General features: G+C 37.2%; 1 protein-coding gene across 2 annotated transcripts in view; it reads right to left on the minus strand.

Moving 5' to 3' along the window:
* Nucleotides 1-1804: 1804 nt before the first annotated feature.
* GLIS3 (GLIS family zinc finger 3) overlaps nt 1805-16119 on the minus strand; it is a 146181-nt gene continuing 131866 nt past the window's right edge. For both annotated transcript variants that reach the window (XM_072358974.1, XM_072358973.1), the window contains exons 8-10: nt 10152-10330; nt 4001-4183; nt 1805-2850 (exon numbers count right to left, since the gene is read on the minus strand). In XM_072358974.1, coding sequence (XP_072215075.1) covers nt 2714-2850; nt 4001-4183; nt 10152-10330 — 499 coding nt within the window. In that variant the 3' untranslated portion in view covers nt 1805-2713. The remainder of the gene's footprint in view (nt 2851-4000; nt 4184-10151; nt 10331-16119) is intronic.

The following is a 16119-nucleotide window of genomic DNA, read 5'->3' on the forward strand; positions in this document are numbered from 1 at the left end:
TCCCCCTGAGCCTCCTCTTCTCCAGATTGAATAATTCCAGTTCCCTCAGCTGCTCCCTACAAAACTTGTGCTCCAGACCCTTCACCATCTCTGTTGCCTATCTCTGTAAATGGTCTAGGACTTCAGTGCCTTTCTTGTAGTGAATAGCCCAAAACTTAACATAGTACTTGAGCTGTGGCCTCACAAGTCTACTAATACCCCCAGATCCTTCTCCTCTGCAGTTCTCCATCCACTACAACTTAAGTAAGTGTTGCTTGGGGTTATTTCAGCAATCCAGCCTGTCCAGATTGCTCTCTAGGGACATTCTATGCTCAGGCAGATCAATGTTTCCTCTCAACATGGTGTCATCTGCAAAATTAGTGGGGGTACATTCAATTTTGTCCAGATCATCAATAAAGACATGACAGTGTTGGCCACAATACCAAACCCTAGTGAACACCACTAATGTCATGTTGCCAGCTGGATTTAACTTCATTCACCATGACTCTTTAGGCCTGGCCCAGTTCTTTACGCAGCAAAGAGTACACCTGGTTAAGCCATTGACAGCTGTACTTCCAGGGTTCTGGTCTGCCATCTTCCCCAAGAGAATACTGTGTGAGATAGGGTCAAAGGTTTTTACTAAAGTCTAGGTCCCTCATCCAGACCTCATCAGCTTTTCCCTCATCCAGGAGGCAGGTCACTTGATCATAGAAGGTGATCAGGCTGGTCAAGCAGGATCTGCCTCTCATGAACCCATGCTGGCTGGGCCTCATCCCCTCATCCCACACATGCTGTGTGATGCACTCAGGATAGTCTGCTCCGTAACTTTCCCCAGTACTGAAGTTGGACTGGGAGGCCTGTTGTTCCCCATAATCCTGTACTTGTGTATAGAAGCCCAGTGTCATTTAACCCAAAGAAAACCACGTCTGGTAACAACAAGACCTACTAATGCCAGCTGACATCAGAGGGACACATTTACTTACGATTTGAGAAACAGAATAAAAAAGGGAAGAATTTAGTAGAGAATTCTCTGTATTTAAGCCACAATTTTACTTCTTGGTTTAAATAATATACATACATTGTTTATTCATATCTACTTTGCATACGTTGAATGAAAATCTCTTAGTAAAATATAGAAGCACATATGTTTGTATGTAAGAATATAATTCAGGAATACAGTCCTCAGAGGATTACCAGTGTTTGTAAATGTCTGCACGTAAATTTGTATATGCAATAGAATGGCAAATTAAATAAGGAATTTGACCCAAAATGCATTCAACAACTCTGAAGAGCTTCTCAGGATAAGAAAATCTGTACAGAAACTTTTTTTTTTTTTTTTTTTTTAAACTAATGAGTGATTTCAGAAGCATAGTTTCCATCTAGTCAGTGTGTAACAATCTTTGAATTTTTTTTTTTCCATCCTATTAAAACAGGCTGTAAGAATATTACGATGCACACTGTGCAGTAAGTCCACAAAAATAGATGAATGTGGATTAATTACCTTAAGAGCTCAGTCTTACATGATATTAGTTACTCTCAACTCAAGCTATGTATCACCACAGCAATGACATATCTATACTGCAAAATACCGGTTTTAACACATCTCTTGTGGCTTACAATGGTAATCTTATTTTTTTTTGCATTGTACAAAATACATCAAAATACATGAAACAGAGCCAGCCACTGAGTAGCAGATGCAGAAGCAACAAGTCCAGTTTTATGTCTCTAAATAATCACAGAAAACATAGCAGACCTAAAAGTAGTTCATAAGTAGTTCATTTGCTTCTTCTTCTTCTTCTTCTTTTTTTTTTTTTTTCTTGGAAATGTTATGGGTTGCTTTTAAATCTATGAAATTTGAGAAAACGTATTTTAAATTTTCTTACATAGCACATAAAGCAATAAAGCTCTACAACGTAGCTAAAATCAACATAAAGTTAGAACATAATCTTCTTTTCTAGCTGTTGTGCTAAATAAAGATTATGTCCATGTACCTTCTCATGTAGTGCATTTAAATATTCTTATAAATTGCAAAAAAGAACTGGGTCAGAAGAAATGTTGGAAAGATAACAATGGCTGCACTGCACAGGTTAAATACAGAGGGATGGGAAAGTCACCTAAACCAAGGCCTGTAAGGAATCTAGAGCCAATGCTCTTTGGACTCAGAAAGAAGATACAGACGTGCCTCCAGTGGGTAATATGAGGATGTATGTCTAGTTTCTCTCCCTTTTTTATCTTTTGTTGGTGTATTTTTAACTCCAGAAGCACCGTATGCAAACACACTTCCAAAAGTCATGCATCTTTGAAATGTCTGTAGTATACTCTGGTTTTATTTCTTTTCATTATTTATTTTATTTTTATTTTTTAAAGGAATTTTCTAAAGTGTTCTTCTCAAAGGTTACAGCCATTCAGATTGAGAGGATGATTGCCAACAAACAGTTTTCTTATTCAGTCTTTGAATTCCCTTTGAGAAGTTAAAAAGAACAAAAAAGTAGAGTTGCCATGCCACAGAAGAAAATAAACAACTGCTAAGTTTTTGGCAAAATTTTATCTCTCCAAGTGTTCTCCTCAGATGACTGCCTGATTACAGGATGAATGTGATTTTCTTCCTCTCCAGTGTGTATGTTTATCCACCCATATTCATACACAGCATTTTTATGGAGAGAAAAAAATTTGTAGAGAAATATCAAAAGGGCAATATGAAATGGAATCAGGTTCTCAGTAGAGTTGGATGATTTTAGCCTTCAGTGTAGACAGAAGAAAGCTGAGTAGGACAACGATCCACTGCGTTTATTTGTAACAAACTGCTATCCTCTGGCATGCTGTGGGTCGAATCACCAAAGACATCTGTGGGCCCTGCTGGAAAATCATAAACTGGAAAAAATACAGAAATAATTCATTAACTAGGACAACTATATTTCAAAGAATACCCTGATTCTTGTGCAGAGAACTGGAGAGTGCTTCTAACCAAATGGACAAACAAAACAAGCTAGCCAATTTAGGTAAAAAAATAATAATTACATAACCTACTGCTAACCAAGGGAAGATTTTCAGTTCTATCAAATCTGAATTACAGCAGACTTTATCACAACTAACATTTGTCCACTTAATAGATGCTTCAATTACTATACTTTTAAAAATAAACTTTATATATATATGCATATTATATAGTTTATATATATATAGCTTATAGTTATATATACATATATGTATATAGTTTATATATATAAACTTTAGCTATTGAGTTTCACCATACGTGATGTATGATAGGAGACAATAAAGTATTGCATAACTCAACTGCCATAAAGCAGCCCCCTAGCAAAGGAGTAACAAGCTTCAGTATATGACAGATGTAAGCAATGGAATAACTGCTTAAAAGTTTTTATCTTCTTACACTGTGAGTGAAATCATCCTGTATGGAAAGACAAGAAACTACAGCATCATTTGCAATTAGTCCCTATGAGCAGATTCACTGTATTGTGCTGATTCTCTGCACAGAGGTAACTTTCTCCTCTCCAGAGCCGCACGCAAGCCCCTTAGGCATTTTCAGTTAGGAAGAAATTAAATTAAGTGTGAAAAGAAAAATGTGCACTCAGTCACTTAGTGTCATGGAAATGTGACTAAATGAATTTCAAAACAGAAAGCAAAATTGAGGGTTTAAGTCATCTCAGATCCCTGCTGCAATTCTTCTACCAGACCAGAGTGGCTGCACAAATATCACATAAAGGCTCAAAGGACTGTATTTCAAAATGAATACATGAGCTAGTGACTCTCTGACTACCATAGAAGATTATACCCTTGAGAAACCCTCAAAATCACACTGTTTGTATGCAAGCTACATGTTGCAGTGACCCATGGTGTCTGTCCCAACGTCCACCATTCCACAAGAGTCTGAAAACCACCTCCTCTTTGAGAAGGGTCTACTCTGTCATGACTGGTCCCAGTCACATTAACAGCTGAAGCAAATCTGTCTAAGTACAGAAACTGTACACAACCGATCAAAAAGTCCCCAGGTGACATTTACCTGTAATACCAGAGTGAGCTGAAAAAGTTCGATGAAAGACACCAAGTCCTGCCTGACCCACTGATGCAGGAAATAAACAGTCTTCAAAGGGAGGAACCATACTGCAAGAAACATTGTGTTGTATGTTCTTCTGAGTGTCAGGATAATGTGGAGGGCAGAAAGTCTGAAGCTGTCCATAGAAACCTAAAAGAATGAAAAGAAAGCAGACAATAAAATATCTGGATAGAGATAATAAATGATAGTACATGTAATGTTGACCATTAGAAAGGAAAGAAGAAATCCTCACTTCAGTAGCACCAGGATTTCAGTTATTTTCCAGTGGTAAAGCAACTTTCATGTGGTGCTCCCCAAGACTTCCTCCAGTTGCTATTAATTCCCAATGCATTTTGTTTGATGGACTTTCTGGTCTTGACATGATTTCTGAGAGCATTGACTGACTAGATGAGATATTTCACAAGATTCCTTTAACTCTGTTGTCTAAACCAATAACATCCAGAGCTTGCATTTGGCTACTGCCGGAAGAATTCAAGAAAAGAGTTAACTTAATTTAATGGAAGATTACTCAAGTAAGGTGTGAATAAAAAAAGCAGATTCAGTCTTGCTGAGAAATTGAAAAATAAATCAAATTTGAGAATCTGCCACTGATGTTCAGGCAGCTGGCTGATAGTGGGGATGCCTAAGACACTCTGATAGCTTGTAGTTTGGTAATTGTTTAAGCTTTTTTTATTTGTTTGTTTGTTTGCTTCTAGCTGATGATCCATGCGGTCTGCTGCTTGTATGCATAGGATTAGAGCCTCCATTGCTCTTCAGTAGAATATGAAAGAAGGTCTTTGGGTACTATGTAAGAGTAAAGAAAACATCAGGGAGCTATCCCAGAAAATAGATGACTGTAAGTAAAAAGCAGAGAAGATGCTTTTATGGAAGCCTGAATCACAGAATCACAACCTACTGATGATATTTAAGAGGGATATGTCTAAGTATCTCATGACACCATCAGCCCATTTGTTCATTACTACTGATGAGAAATGGAGCATCAACTTCTTAAGAATAAAGACTTTAATATAAAGTATACTTTAAAAATCCAAATTTTATGTCTGTGCATTTCCACACCCTGACCCAAACAAAGCTTCCAATCTCATTCCTTTACAGAGGTATGCTATGCTTAGAAACTCACAGTGATCACAAAGCAACTTGCAAACTTCTGCTGGATTAGGGGTTATGACTACTGTTTGCTAAAGCTGTGCTGCTTCTATGTACAAATGAGGCAAATCATAGATAATATGGATGAGAAAGTAAAAAGGTTGCCATCTGAAACATGCTAAAGCACTTTGTCATCCAAAATCTGGGAAGAAAACTGTCTAGATCCAATGTGGTGTTAGAAAGAAGCATTCCTTTATTCTTCACAATGCACACCAGACAACTAGATGAGCAAGTACACACTCTCAGAGTACAGGTTCTACGTTTATACAGTTAAGACACACATACTCAGTACTTAGTGCACATGTTCACTCTTTTTCAAGGTCTGACAGATATGTGCTTACGTCCCTTTGGGTGTGCTCAGTAGTAGGGTGGTTGAGTGACCACCTACTTCTTCCCCTTTTTTCACCAATAGCTTTATCACTGAAACCTTTGACTAATTTTCATTTACTTTTCCTCAGATTGGAAGATTTCCACTGCTTATTAGGCTGTAGTGAGCCACTTTTTAAAAACAGTGTATGTGAAACCTGAGGAAAATGTCCTTGCATGTTTTGAGGCAAAAGGCAAAAGTATTCTATTGTGACTCCGGTACTTCTTGTGAGGCAAAATCATTGAGGCAATAGATAAAAGTACTCTGTTATGTCCCCAGTGCAAAATTATTGAGGAAAAACAAGACTGTTTATTCAATAAAGCTGAAATGGAAAGTTTTAGATCTATCACTTATGGATTCCTTTTGCTAAACAAATATGCTGGGTATTAAACTAATGTACTATTGCTAAGCAAACCAACCTATATCAGCTATATATAGCATTACTGATTTTCTGCCAAATGGGAGGAAGGATGCATGGTTTAGGAGTTTTGTTACTCAAACTAGTTTTCCTTTGAGAGAAATATATTTGTGGTCTCCTACAAGGAAGCACAAAAATGATGGCATGTATAACATATGCATGCACTGAGACAAAAACCTCACTATTTCAGGGCATCAGGATAGGGTAGGATCATGGCCAGGAAAAGACAGCCTGAACCTATGCACAGGAACTCAAAACTTACACATGTCTAGGTAACAATGTTGAGTGAAATACAGTCCTTGTGCTTTAAGCTGCACTCTTGAAAGACAGTTCTGGGTGCACAATGTTAGAAAAACATCTAGTTTACACACACATAGCAAGGATTTAGGCAGAGCAGCTTCATGGAAAAACAGAAACAATAATATTTTGCCTTCATTACAAAAGAGCTAAAGAAAAAGAATAAAAGAAGGAAAGAAAGAAGGAAAGAAAGAAAGAAAGAAAGAAAGAAAGAAAGAAAGAAAGAAAGAAAGAAAGAAAGAAAGAAAGAAAGAAAGAAAGAAAGAAAGAAAGAAAGAAAGAAAGAAAGAAAGAAAGAAAGAAAGAAAGAAAGAAAGAAAGAAAGAAAGAAAGAAGGAAATGATAAGAAGAGGGGTTCATCTTCAAAAGCAACCTGCGTATGTGTACAGTACGCATGAGGTCACAGTTTCTGCTCAATATAGACAGGCTGAACACTTGTAGCTTTCACTTTGTTTCACAGGTGCTGGAGGCACTTGGCAGAGATAGGCCTGAGATGACAGTTTCAATTTTTCTTTTCTTTTAAAGTTTAACTGGAAGAAAACTGAGTCATACTGTAAAGCATGTTAGGAATTTGCAACCTTTTCAATTCTTAAATGTTCAGTTCTGACATTTAAGAAGCATTTGAGGCAAGATAAAATAAAATGAAAGAAAAAAAACAACAAACAAAAAACAATTGCCGTCTAAAAACTGACTTAGAAATTACATAGCTATTGACAGCTTTTGCATCCTTAAAATAAATAAGTAAATAAAATTTTTAAAAAGAGCTTTTAAAATCAACTTTTTTTCTCAACCAGCAAGAGAACACACTCTGAAAGTTTACTGTTGAGTCAGGCAAGTTACCAGTAACACTTACTTCAGTCTGATGGTCTGAGCCAGCTGGCAAGACCCCTGAAGACACATGCTGAAATGTCCTTTCATACTGCTCTGTACTCATTCTCTATTTGTGCCTTTCTCACAGCATCCTGTTCCCCATGCAGAACAATCTGGCAATAACTTTGCCTATTGCTAGCTGAAGCCTGGCAGAAAACCTACTTACCTTGGGGTTGAGCTATTGTGAGTCACATCCTCTACATTTACTCATTCTCTACTTCAGCAAAAGAATATTGTCTAGAAAAGTCTGAGAAGCTTTGACCCATTAGCATGTAACCATCATGGTGCAGAGGGAATAAGGGAAGTGCATAAAGCTCTTGCATTAACTGATATACCAAGTCCCCATCTATTTTTCTCTAGAATGGAAGAGCACAGAAGAAAAAACCAAAACATTTTCTTTTTGAATATACTGTTATAAACAAGAACAACCAGAAAGAGGGACATTATTTTCTCCCAGTCAGTTACTTAGCACATTTCCACATGTCTTTCTCCATTTCTGCAGTGCATCAGGACACAGTGCAGAGCTCTGAACTACAACACACACATGACACAGCAAAATCTCCTAATGATCTTGGGACCTTTTGTCTTGGTTCACACAGTGCTGTGTCCAAATTAGATGCTTGATGCAGGATAACATGAAGCCATAAACAATTCAGACCCTAGACTCTGATCATACCTGACCTTTCTTTTGAGATTACCTGTTAGAGAACTACCTGTAGCAACAGTTTCGTACATTTTCACACACTTGTGGAAAAACAGAAAAGGGAAATGGACTAGGTGACAAACTTTCAGAAACTGAACAAATCTTCTCAGGATTGCAACTCTGAATTGGGACTAATTATTCATCACTAAGCTAATTAAAACATGCACCTGAACAACATACACACAAGGTTATATCAGTCGTGTTTCCCTGAATGCATACACTATCTCCAAGATCAAAGAAGTCATGACACAGAATAAACAATAATTTTTTTGGTATGATAACATTATTTCCTGGGGGAAATTAAGTACTTCTAAATTTAATGAAATTGCTGCATATTGCAAGAAACTCTTCTAAAAGCAAGAAGCTCTCGTTGTTTATCACATGCAGGGTCTTGCCCTGAATGATGCTGAGCATCTGAAAACCAAAAGTATGCAGCACATCTTAAATTCACTATTGAAATACTGGTCCGTATAAGTTTGTGGTAGAGTCCTGATCTCACTGAACTAAGAGGGACAAATTTAATTACAGATGTGTCACAGGCTGTGATTGCCATGATTATCATTTCCATAGGGCAGGAAGTTTCTGACTGACATCTTTTTCTGTCAGCTTTCTGCTTGGCATCACAAACCTCTCTCAGATAATATTTTCTTAAGAAAGTAATAACAATTGCCATTAATAAATATACACTGTGAGTGAGTTGTCTTTGCCTGAATTGCTTCAAAATGGTATTTCTTTGCAGCTCAATTCTAGAGTATTCACTAGGTTAATTACACTAACATCAAGTAATCATTTGGTAGTATCAGAATGTGAAAAACAAAAGGAAAAAGAATGTCAGGGAAGAGCTATACAGACATATCACACATTGTACTGCCAGATGGACTTGCAAATTTGGAAAGCTAGACATGTTTCTATTTATTTAAATCTGACTAATATTAATGAAGAAAATAACTTAGTAGTATAGATTCCCATATATATACTCTAGTATAGCTAACTCATATCAGCTAAAAATTTCTTAAAGAAAAAAAAATGGAGCCTCTATTGCACTGAATAATTTGCAAGAGTTTCTTTTCTTTCTTTCATTATTTTGACAGCACTGATCATCATCTTAATTCACAAACACATGTATATGGTCTCCCACAATAACAATAAAACAAGACTGGCACATTTCTTTTTCCCATCACCCTCACTCAGAAATTCTGGATCCTGCTTCGTTGCTACTCCTAGAGAGACCGCTTACATCATGGAAAGCAAATCAATGAAATAAGCTTCTTTTCTTTTCTTTTCTTTTCTTTTCTTTTCTTTTCTTTTCTTTTCTTTTCTTTTCTTTTCTTTTCTTTTCTTTTCTTTTCTTTTCTTTTCTTTTCTTTTCTTTTCTTTTCTTTTCTTTTCTTTTCTTTTCTTTTCTTTTCTTTTCTTTTCTTTTCTTTTCTTTTCTTTTCTTTTCTTTTCTTTTCTTTTCTTTTCTTTTTCAAAATATGTTTCTTCTTATATCTACTGTGATAATTCTCAGGAAGTTTGATCAAGAGGCAGAATCTCAAAGACTATAGAAATGCAATATGAGGTTCACCTTGTGTATGTTAATATGACAAACATATATTTAATCAGTTGAAAGGCAACAGTCTTAGTTCTGTCAACACATTTCTGAAATGCTAAGGTTAATTACCATTCAGGCTTCATCCCAGATTTAAAATAAAATAAAATAAAATAAAATAAAATAAAATAAAATAAAATAAAATAAAATAAAATAAAATAAAATTGAAAAGCAACCTTATATTGATTTCAGCTGCTGTTAACTTTCTTCATGACTATATAAGTCTGCAGTTGACTGATCAAATAGAGAGAAAGAAGTTTTGCAGAAACTGTTTACATAGTGCAAGTCGGAACACAGCTCTGAGAGACATGCATGCTAATGAAAGAAGTTAACACAGTTGTAATGGATAAAAATATTCCATCGCTCATAAACTTGGTAACACTTTGTGAGAGAAGTTAGGGGTGATAAAAAGCATAACAATATCAAATTAAAATTGGACACCAACACATAATTAATTACTTGTAGTTCTATTTCAATAACAGCTTTGAAAATCAATCTGAAGCAAAACTCGTCACTCCACAGTAAGATGCATAAACATTAGCTAAACTATGAATTTCAAGAAATACTGAAGGCAAGGTCCCAGATGACTATATCTTTCAGAAGGAAGGGGCCCTTGAAATAGCAGTGTCAGCACTAGAAACACTTTATTTGAAGCCAAGCAGCAGAGACAAACAACTAACATCAATGATGAAGCTTTGTCCTTACCTTGGAAGTGGAGACTATTTGGTTGAAAAGGATTTGATGCTGACTCGTATGTCTTTAGGTGCATTCCAGCAGGCTGCTGAATATGAGGAGGCTGTGGAGTCTGTCTCTGCATCATAGGAGGAGGAACTGAAATTCTTTGGGGGCTGATGTGTTGGGGAGAAGAAGTCAGAGCAACAAACCTAGGAGTTCAGAAACAGATGAACCTATAGAATGCTGGAACTTTAAGGTAAGCATTGAAGGTATTTTCTGTTTTACTTAGATCACAATAATGCATAGCAGTTTGCAGATCTAAAATCTTCATAAAAACCATGTACAGCCCTAAATATGGAGAAGATACATTTTCAAATCACAGAATCACAGAATGGTTGAGGTTGGAAGGGACCTCTGGAGGTCCTCTGGTCAACCCCCCTGCTCAAGCTGGGATGCCTAGAACAGGACGCCCATGGCCATGCCGTGCCAGTGGCTGGTCTTCAGCACAGTGAAAAAATGTTTCCTGATATTCAGACAGAACCTCTTGCATTGAATTTTGTGCCTATTTCCACTTGTCCCAGTTCTAGGTACCACTGAAGTGAGCCTAGCTCCACCCTCTCAGCATCCTTCCTTAGAGCCCCTTCATCTCCAGGCTGAACAGTCCAAGCTCTCTCAGACTTGCCTCATAGGAGAGATTCTCTGGTCCTTCATCATCTTTATTCCTGTTGTTGGACTTATTCCATTATGTCTATGTCTATTTTGTACTGATGAGACCATAAATGTATGCAGAACTCATGTGGCTTCTCTAGTGTTGAGCAGAGGCAAACAATCACCTCTTTCAAGGCAATAATTTGCCTAATGAAGCTCAGGATATCAATTGCTTTCCTTGTTGCACGGACATATTGTTAGTTCATGTTCAACTTGATGTCTCTCAGGTCCTTTTCTGCCGAGCATTCTGGTGACATATTGTTAGCTTTGATGATTTCGAAATGAAAACACTGAATTCTTGCCTTGTGATGGAAAACTTGTTTTAACTGCTGTAGGCAGGTTTTAAATTATGACAGTTGAAAAAACCTCATGGGGGACCTTATTTTTGAGGCATTGCCTGCTGTGTCATCATATGACTCTGTACCAGCTATATACATCAATAAATAGTTGTTCACCCCCCGGGAAGAAAGTGGACTATTCTGGTGAATGGACACTGTGAGGAGATGAACAGCAGGTTCAAGTTTTGAGTTCCAGAAATCCTTGTTCTATGTATGTTGAGTGAAACAATCTGAAAATATTCTGGAGGCAGTATAATGTATATGAAGGCAAGTGTTAAACTGCTTCTGGTTGAGTAGATATCAAAATGTTGCTCTGGACTCAAAGCGTAAACTTACAAGCAGAGGAAGAGGAAGGTTCAGAATGAGACTTACGGTGCAGCCACCACAGAGGTTCATCATTTCAACTGCTTATTAGACAAAGCTCTGTCACGACTGGTACTACAAGGATACACGCTACTAAGCAAGAGGATTTTATGGAGATTGTATGTGTTTTTTGTTGTTGTTGTTGTTGTTTTGTTTTTAAATCTATATATCCTCTAAACTGCGTATGCAAAAGCACATTACAAATAGGTGACAGTCAGTATGCAAAAGCACATTACAAATAGGTGACAGTCATTTTTGAAGAGGAAAGGCTGCGGCTACAAGAACTGGGGTCGTTACTCCATATGACCAAACTACCCACTAGACCAATGGAATCAAATCAGTAAACAAAAGTTCAGCCTGGGCTCAGGAATGGCTCGGTGTCACTTGCTGATTCATGAGATGAAAGCTGGGAAGGCTAATAAAATATTTCTGCAGGAGGATGAATGAATACTGACGTGGTATTCCTACTGCAGAACAACCACTCTGCTCTCTGAAGTAGGCTGACAGCTATGCTGAGCAAAAGAATTCACCCGCTCTTCTCTGTGGCATGTATGCTCAGTGGCTGCTGACAAGAGAGCCTGTTGCTTGCAGGTAACACAGCCTGAAATTCCTCTTGTAATAAAGAATATTTCTCCCATAGAGGTCTAAGGAAGCTGTACATTCACCCTGAGTACAGCAGGTGATGCAAGTCCAGTAGGAGCACTACAGAACACCTTAGGAAAGGGTCTTTGTACAGATAATCACAACTAAATCCAAGACAATTGAAATATTTTAAGTTACAGCTCAGAATCAATTTCTGCCACGTATAATTTTTATGATTTTGACCTTACCTAAAACCTATTTATTACATTTATTACATTCCTGGTAGATGCATAAGTTACATTTGTAGTATAGCAAATGTCAAAATTTTTGTACTATTTACTGCCTATTCATTTTTCTTTTAGATACATTAGCTGTACCTTGGATGGACTTTGTGCTGATTTGCTATTAGCTTCAAAAAACATATAAGCTACTACATAGGTGGAAGAAATGTGTCATCGCTGAGTTGCTGAGTCTTTAATGCACCAAGTATTTCCTTAATCCACTGATTATATACTACTGATTATATACACTTAGAGACATACTAGGGAGGAAGAGAACAAAAAACAATGTGTTTCACAACCACACTAGAAGATAGTTTTCAGAAAAAGATAACCAAATTGTTGTATTGTGCTGAAAATATCAGGAAGGTTCTAAAACAGTGCCAGAGCTAACTGGTTTCAAAAAAGAAAGGTCTGGAGTGAGTACAGTAATCCCACAGAAAGAGTGTTAAATGTTGCCATAGATAAAGAACAATGTACAGTAAGTTTTTATTGCTATGATTTTTTGAAAAGCCATTGGATATGATCCTTGGTGTTTTCACAGTTTGTTTGTGAAAACTGATTTCTTAAGAATGGTTTAAACAGCTGCCAATAACACACAAAAAGTCCTTTTCAAAACAATGTGAAAAGCACAGTTTTAAAATTTTCACATTTGATTAAACAACCAAAAGAACTTTCCAATGGCACCGTGTTACTTCGTACAGCAAGACAGGACTCTTTTTCATTAGGCTCTGGTGGTCTTTATAATGATTTATGAATCACCTCATGAATTACCCGTATGGGTGACTACAGTTATCTACTTCTTATACTTCCCCTCTGCCCAACAAAAGAGAAAACTGGGCTTGTCTCAGTCTAGATTTGTTCCCAAACAAACCACAGTGTGTTACTGGGGGAACTGCAAATCTAATTTTGCTTCTGGAACAATAAGGACTGGTTTGTAACCACTAGGAAATTGTCATCAGTAATTGCTGCCAAGTGCTGCAGTCCATGCAGTCAGGAAAGAGCCAGGTTTGCAGAAGGATGCCCTCACTTATGCTTGCTGTATGTAAAATCAGTGGAGAACTGTTTTGGGAGCTATCAAGTAGCTTCTTCCTTCCCAGTGCTTGCTAGGAAAAGTGTCCTGCCTGGCAATGACTAGGTCAGACAGTAAGCAAGATAAATGAAAGAGTTTCTAGATTGTATCTACTTAGATAAGACTAGGTAAAATGATGTATCTGTAGGTCACTCCAAAAGCTATGTATCCTATTTGTTTCCATAGAAACTGCAACAGATACAAGAGCACAATAACACTATTTGATAGAGAAAACTTTGAGCTACAAAACAATTTCCAATGTATTTACCACCATCAGTTATGCATTTTTGTCAGTGATGAAGTGCGGCCTTTATGCCGCACTTGTACAAATCTGCACCAGAGGAGGTGGCCCACACAAAAGGTCTTCCCTCACACACTCTGTGTTTCCTCCTCATATAGAAATCACCCCTTCAGCCCTCTGCTACCCAGTTTAGCAATGCTAGTTCTTTATTCAGTAAGTGCCGAGGCGCTTGTTGCTCTGGGTGAAGAATACTTTATACATATCCTTAGTAAAATACAAAAGGTATCTCCCCACCACATTAAACACTAAAAATAAAATTTCCACTTCCCCTACCTTTCCAGATTGCGTGTGAATTTCCTCAGATTGCGTGTGTAATTTACATTTATGCCAGCCCTAGTCAGTAAGTACTAGAGTAAGATTTTTTTTCAGTTTATCCTCAACAAGTGCTGCTAAATAACAAAATCTGTGTATACAGTTGCTGCTCCAAAAATAACACATCCTATTTTATTATGTTGCTGTTGACTGTGTAGCAGTAGATGTTGAACCTTCCCACCAGTGTCCTATTCCATTTTGTTGCTGTGTGACAGATGGCAGTAGAGGGGCACTCTGACAGAATGCTGCCTGACACGGAATTGTGGATGGAGAAAAGCTGAGTCACTGAATTCCTCCACATGGTGAAAACTGCACCTACTAATATTGACTGGCACTTGCTGAATGTTTCTGAAGACAAAATAGTGGATGAGAGCACAGTGAGGTGGTGGGTGGTACGTTTCAGCTGTAGTGACAGTAACAGCAGGTCACCTCCACTGGTGAAGATTTTTATGAGTGTGGTAATGCAGGCCCTTTTTCATTTCTAGTGAAAATGCACAGTTAATGGTGGCAACTGTTGAAAAAGAGTATTTTGCAGCTCGTTTTTTCTCTGTCAAACAGAATTATTGTGCTCTTTGAACCTGCCATGATTTCCATGGAAATAAGTAGGAGGCATTACTTTCAGAGCAAATTATAAGAATCCAAATACCAAACAATTCTTTGGGCCACAGGAACTCAGCATTGTCAGTTTCATATCCCTACTTTTTGTACATTCCTGTTTTTCCTATGCGTGCTGTTTTAGAGTTAAAAAAAGAAAAGTGAATTTGTCTAAATTGAGAAAACATTGTTATTCCAAATTACTTTATATTCCGTATTTCTATTTTTCCACTTAGTAGTTTGCAGGGAAAATGGTTAATTCCAATTATTCTGCAGTTTTGAATAAATTTTACAGGAATTACTACAGCATATGAAACTACATTAAGAAGGGCAAGTGAATATTTTCTTTGCTTAGACAACAAATAATTGGTTAAAATTAAACTAGAAGAGCATTAACTGCATTCGTATGTGAATAAGGAAGGAGGAGAAGACAGTTTATCATTAAACTATATTTGACTATTGAACAGGGTCCTACTAGTGGTATTATTTGAGGTAGAAACTATGCTGGATGTTGCTGTCTTTATGCTGCACGGTAGGGACTTCACAGATCCTCAGTGTCAGGGAGATTCAGGTTGGGTATTGACATAAAGATTGATCAGACCCTGGAATGGGCTGCCCAGGGAGGTGGTGGTGTCACTGTCCCTGGAGGTGTTCAAGAAATGTGTGGATGTAACACTAAGAGACATGGTTTAGTGGTCATCATGAGAATGGTGGTTGGAACAGATGATCTTACAGATCTTTTCCAACCATAACAATCCTATGATTCTTTAATTCAATACACTGCCAATGAAGGATACTTTCTATTGTAATTCTCTGTAAAACAACAGTTTTATCTGTTATTTTTAACAGTTTTATTATCAGTGACAGTAAAATATATATAACACAGGAATACTTGTATGGAAACACCCCATCCCTGGAGGTGTTCAAGGCTGGGTTGGATGGGGTCCTGGGCAGCCTAGTCTAGTATTAAATGTGGAGGCTGGCAGCCCTGCATGTGGCAGGGGAGTTGGAGTTTCATGATCCTTGAGGTCCCTTCCAGCCTGGGCCATTCTATGATTCTATGATTCTATAACTCTTATGAAAGATTTAAAGCACACTTTTAAAAAATAAATAATTTTCCCAAAGGTATGAGTAGATTCTCGTTACTTTGGGGATTTTTTTTTTTTTTTTAAATTTTTTAATTATTTTTTTTTTCTTTAAATCCTGGTTTGTTTTACCTGCCTATGCTAAAATATATTTATCTCCATTGACTTTAAGTTGCAACTGATCTTTTCCTTTTCTTTTTTTAATGATAATCTTTTCCCACAACAGAAATACATGCATTTTGGCCAAAGCAGAGCAAAATTGTTTTCCATATTTCTGTTCAGCATCCTGCATGGCAACAGCTCCAGAGGAAGTTTCTGTCTCCATGGTTTCTCAGAGTTGTTGACAGCATTTGCTAGTGCTACAT

Source organism: Excalfactoria chinensis, chromosome Z (genome assembly GCF_039878825.1).
Source record: "Excalfactoria chinensis isolate bCotChi1 chromosome Z, bCotChi1.hap2, whole genome shotgun sequence".
Lineage (NCBI taxonomy): Eukaryota > Metazoa > Chordata > Aves > Galliformes > Phasianidae > Excalfactoria > Excalfactoria chinensis.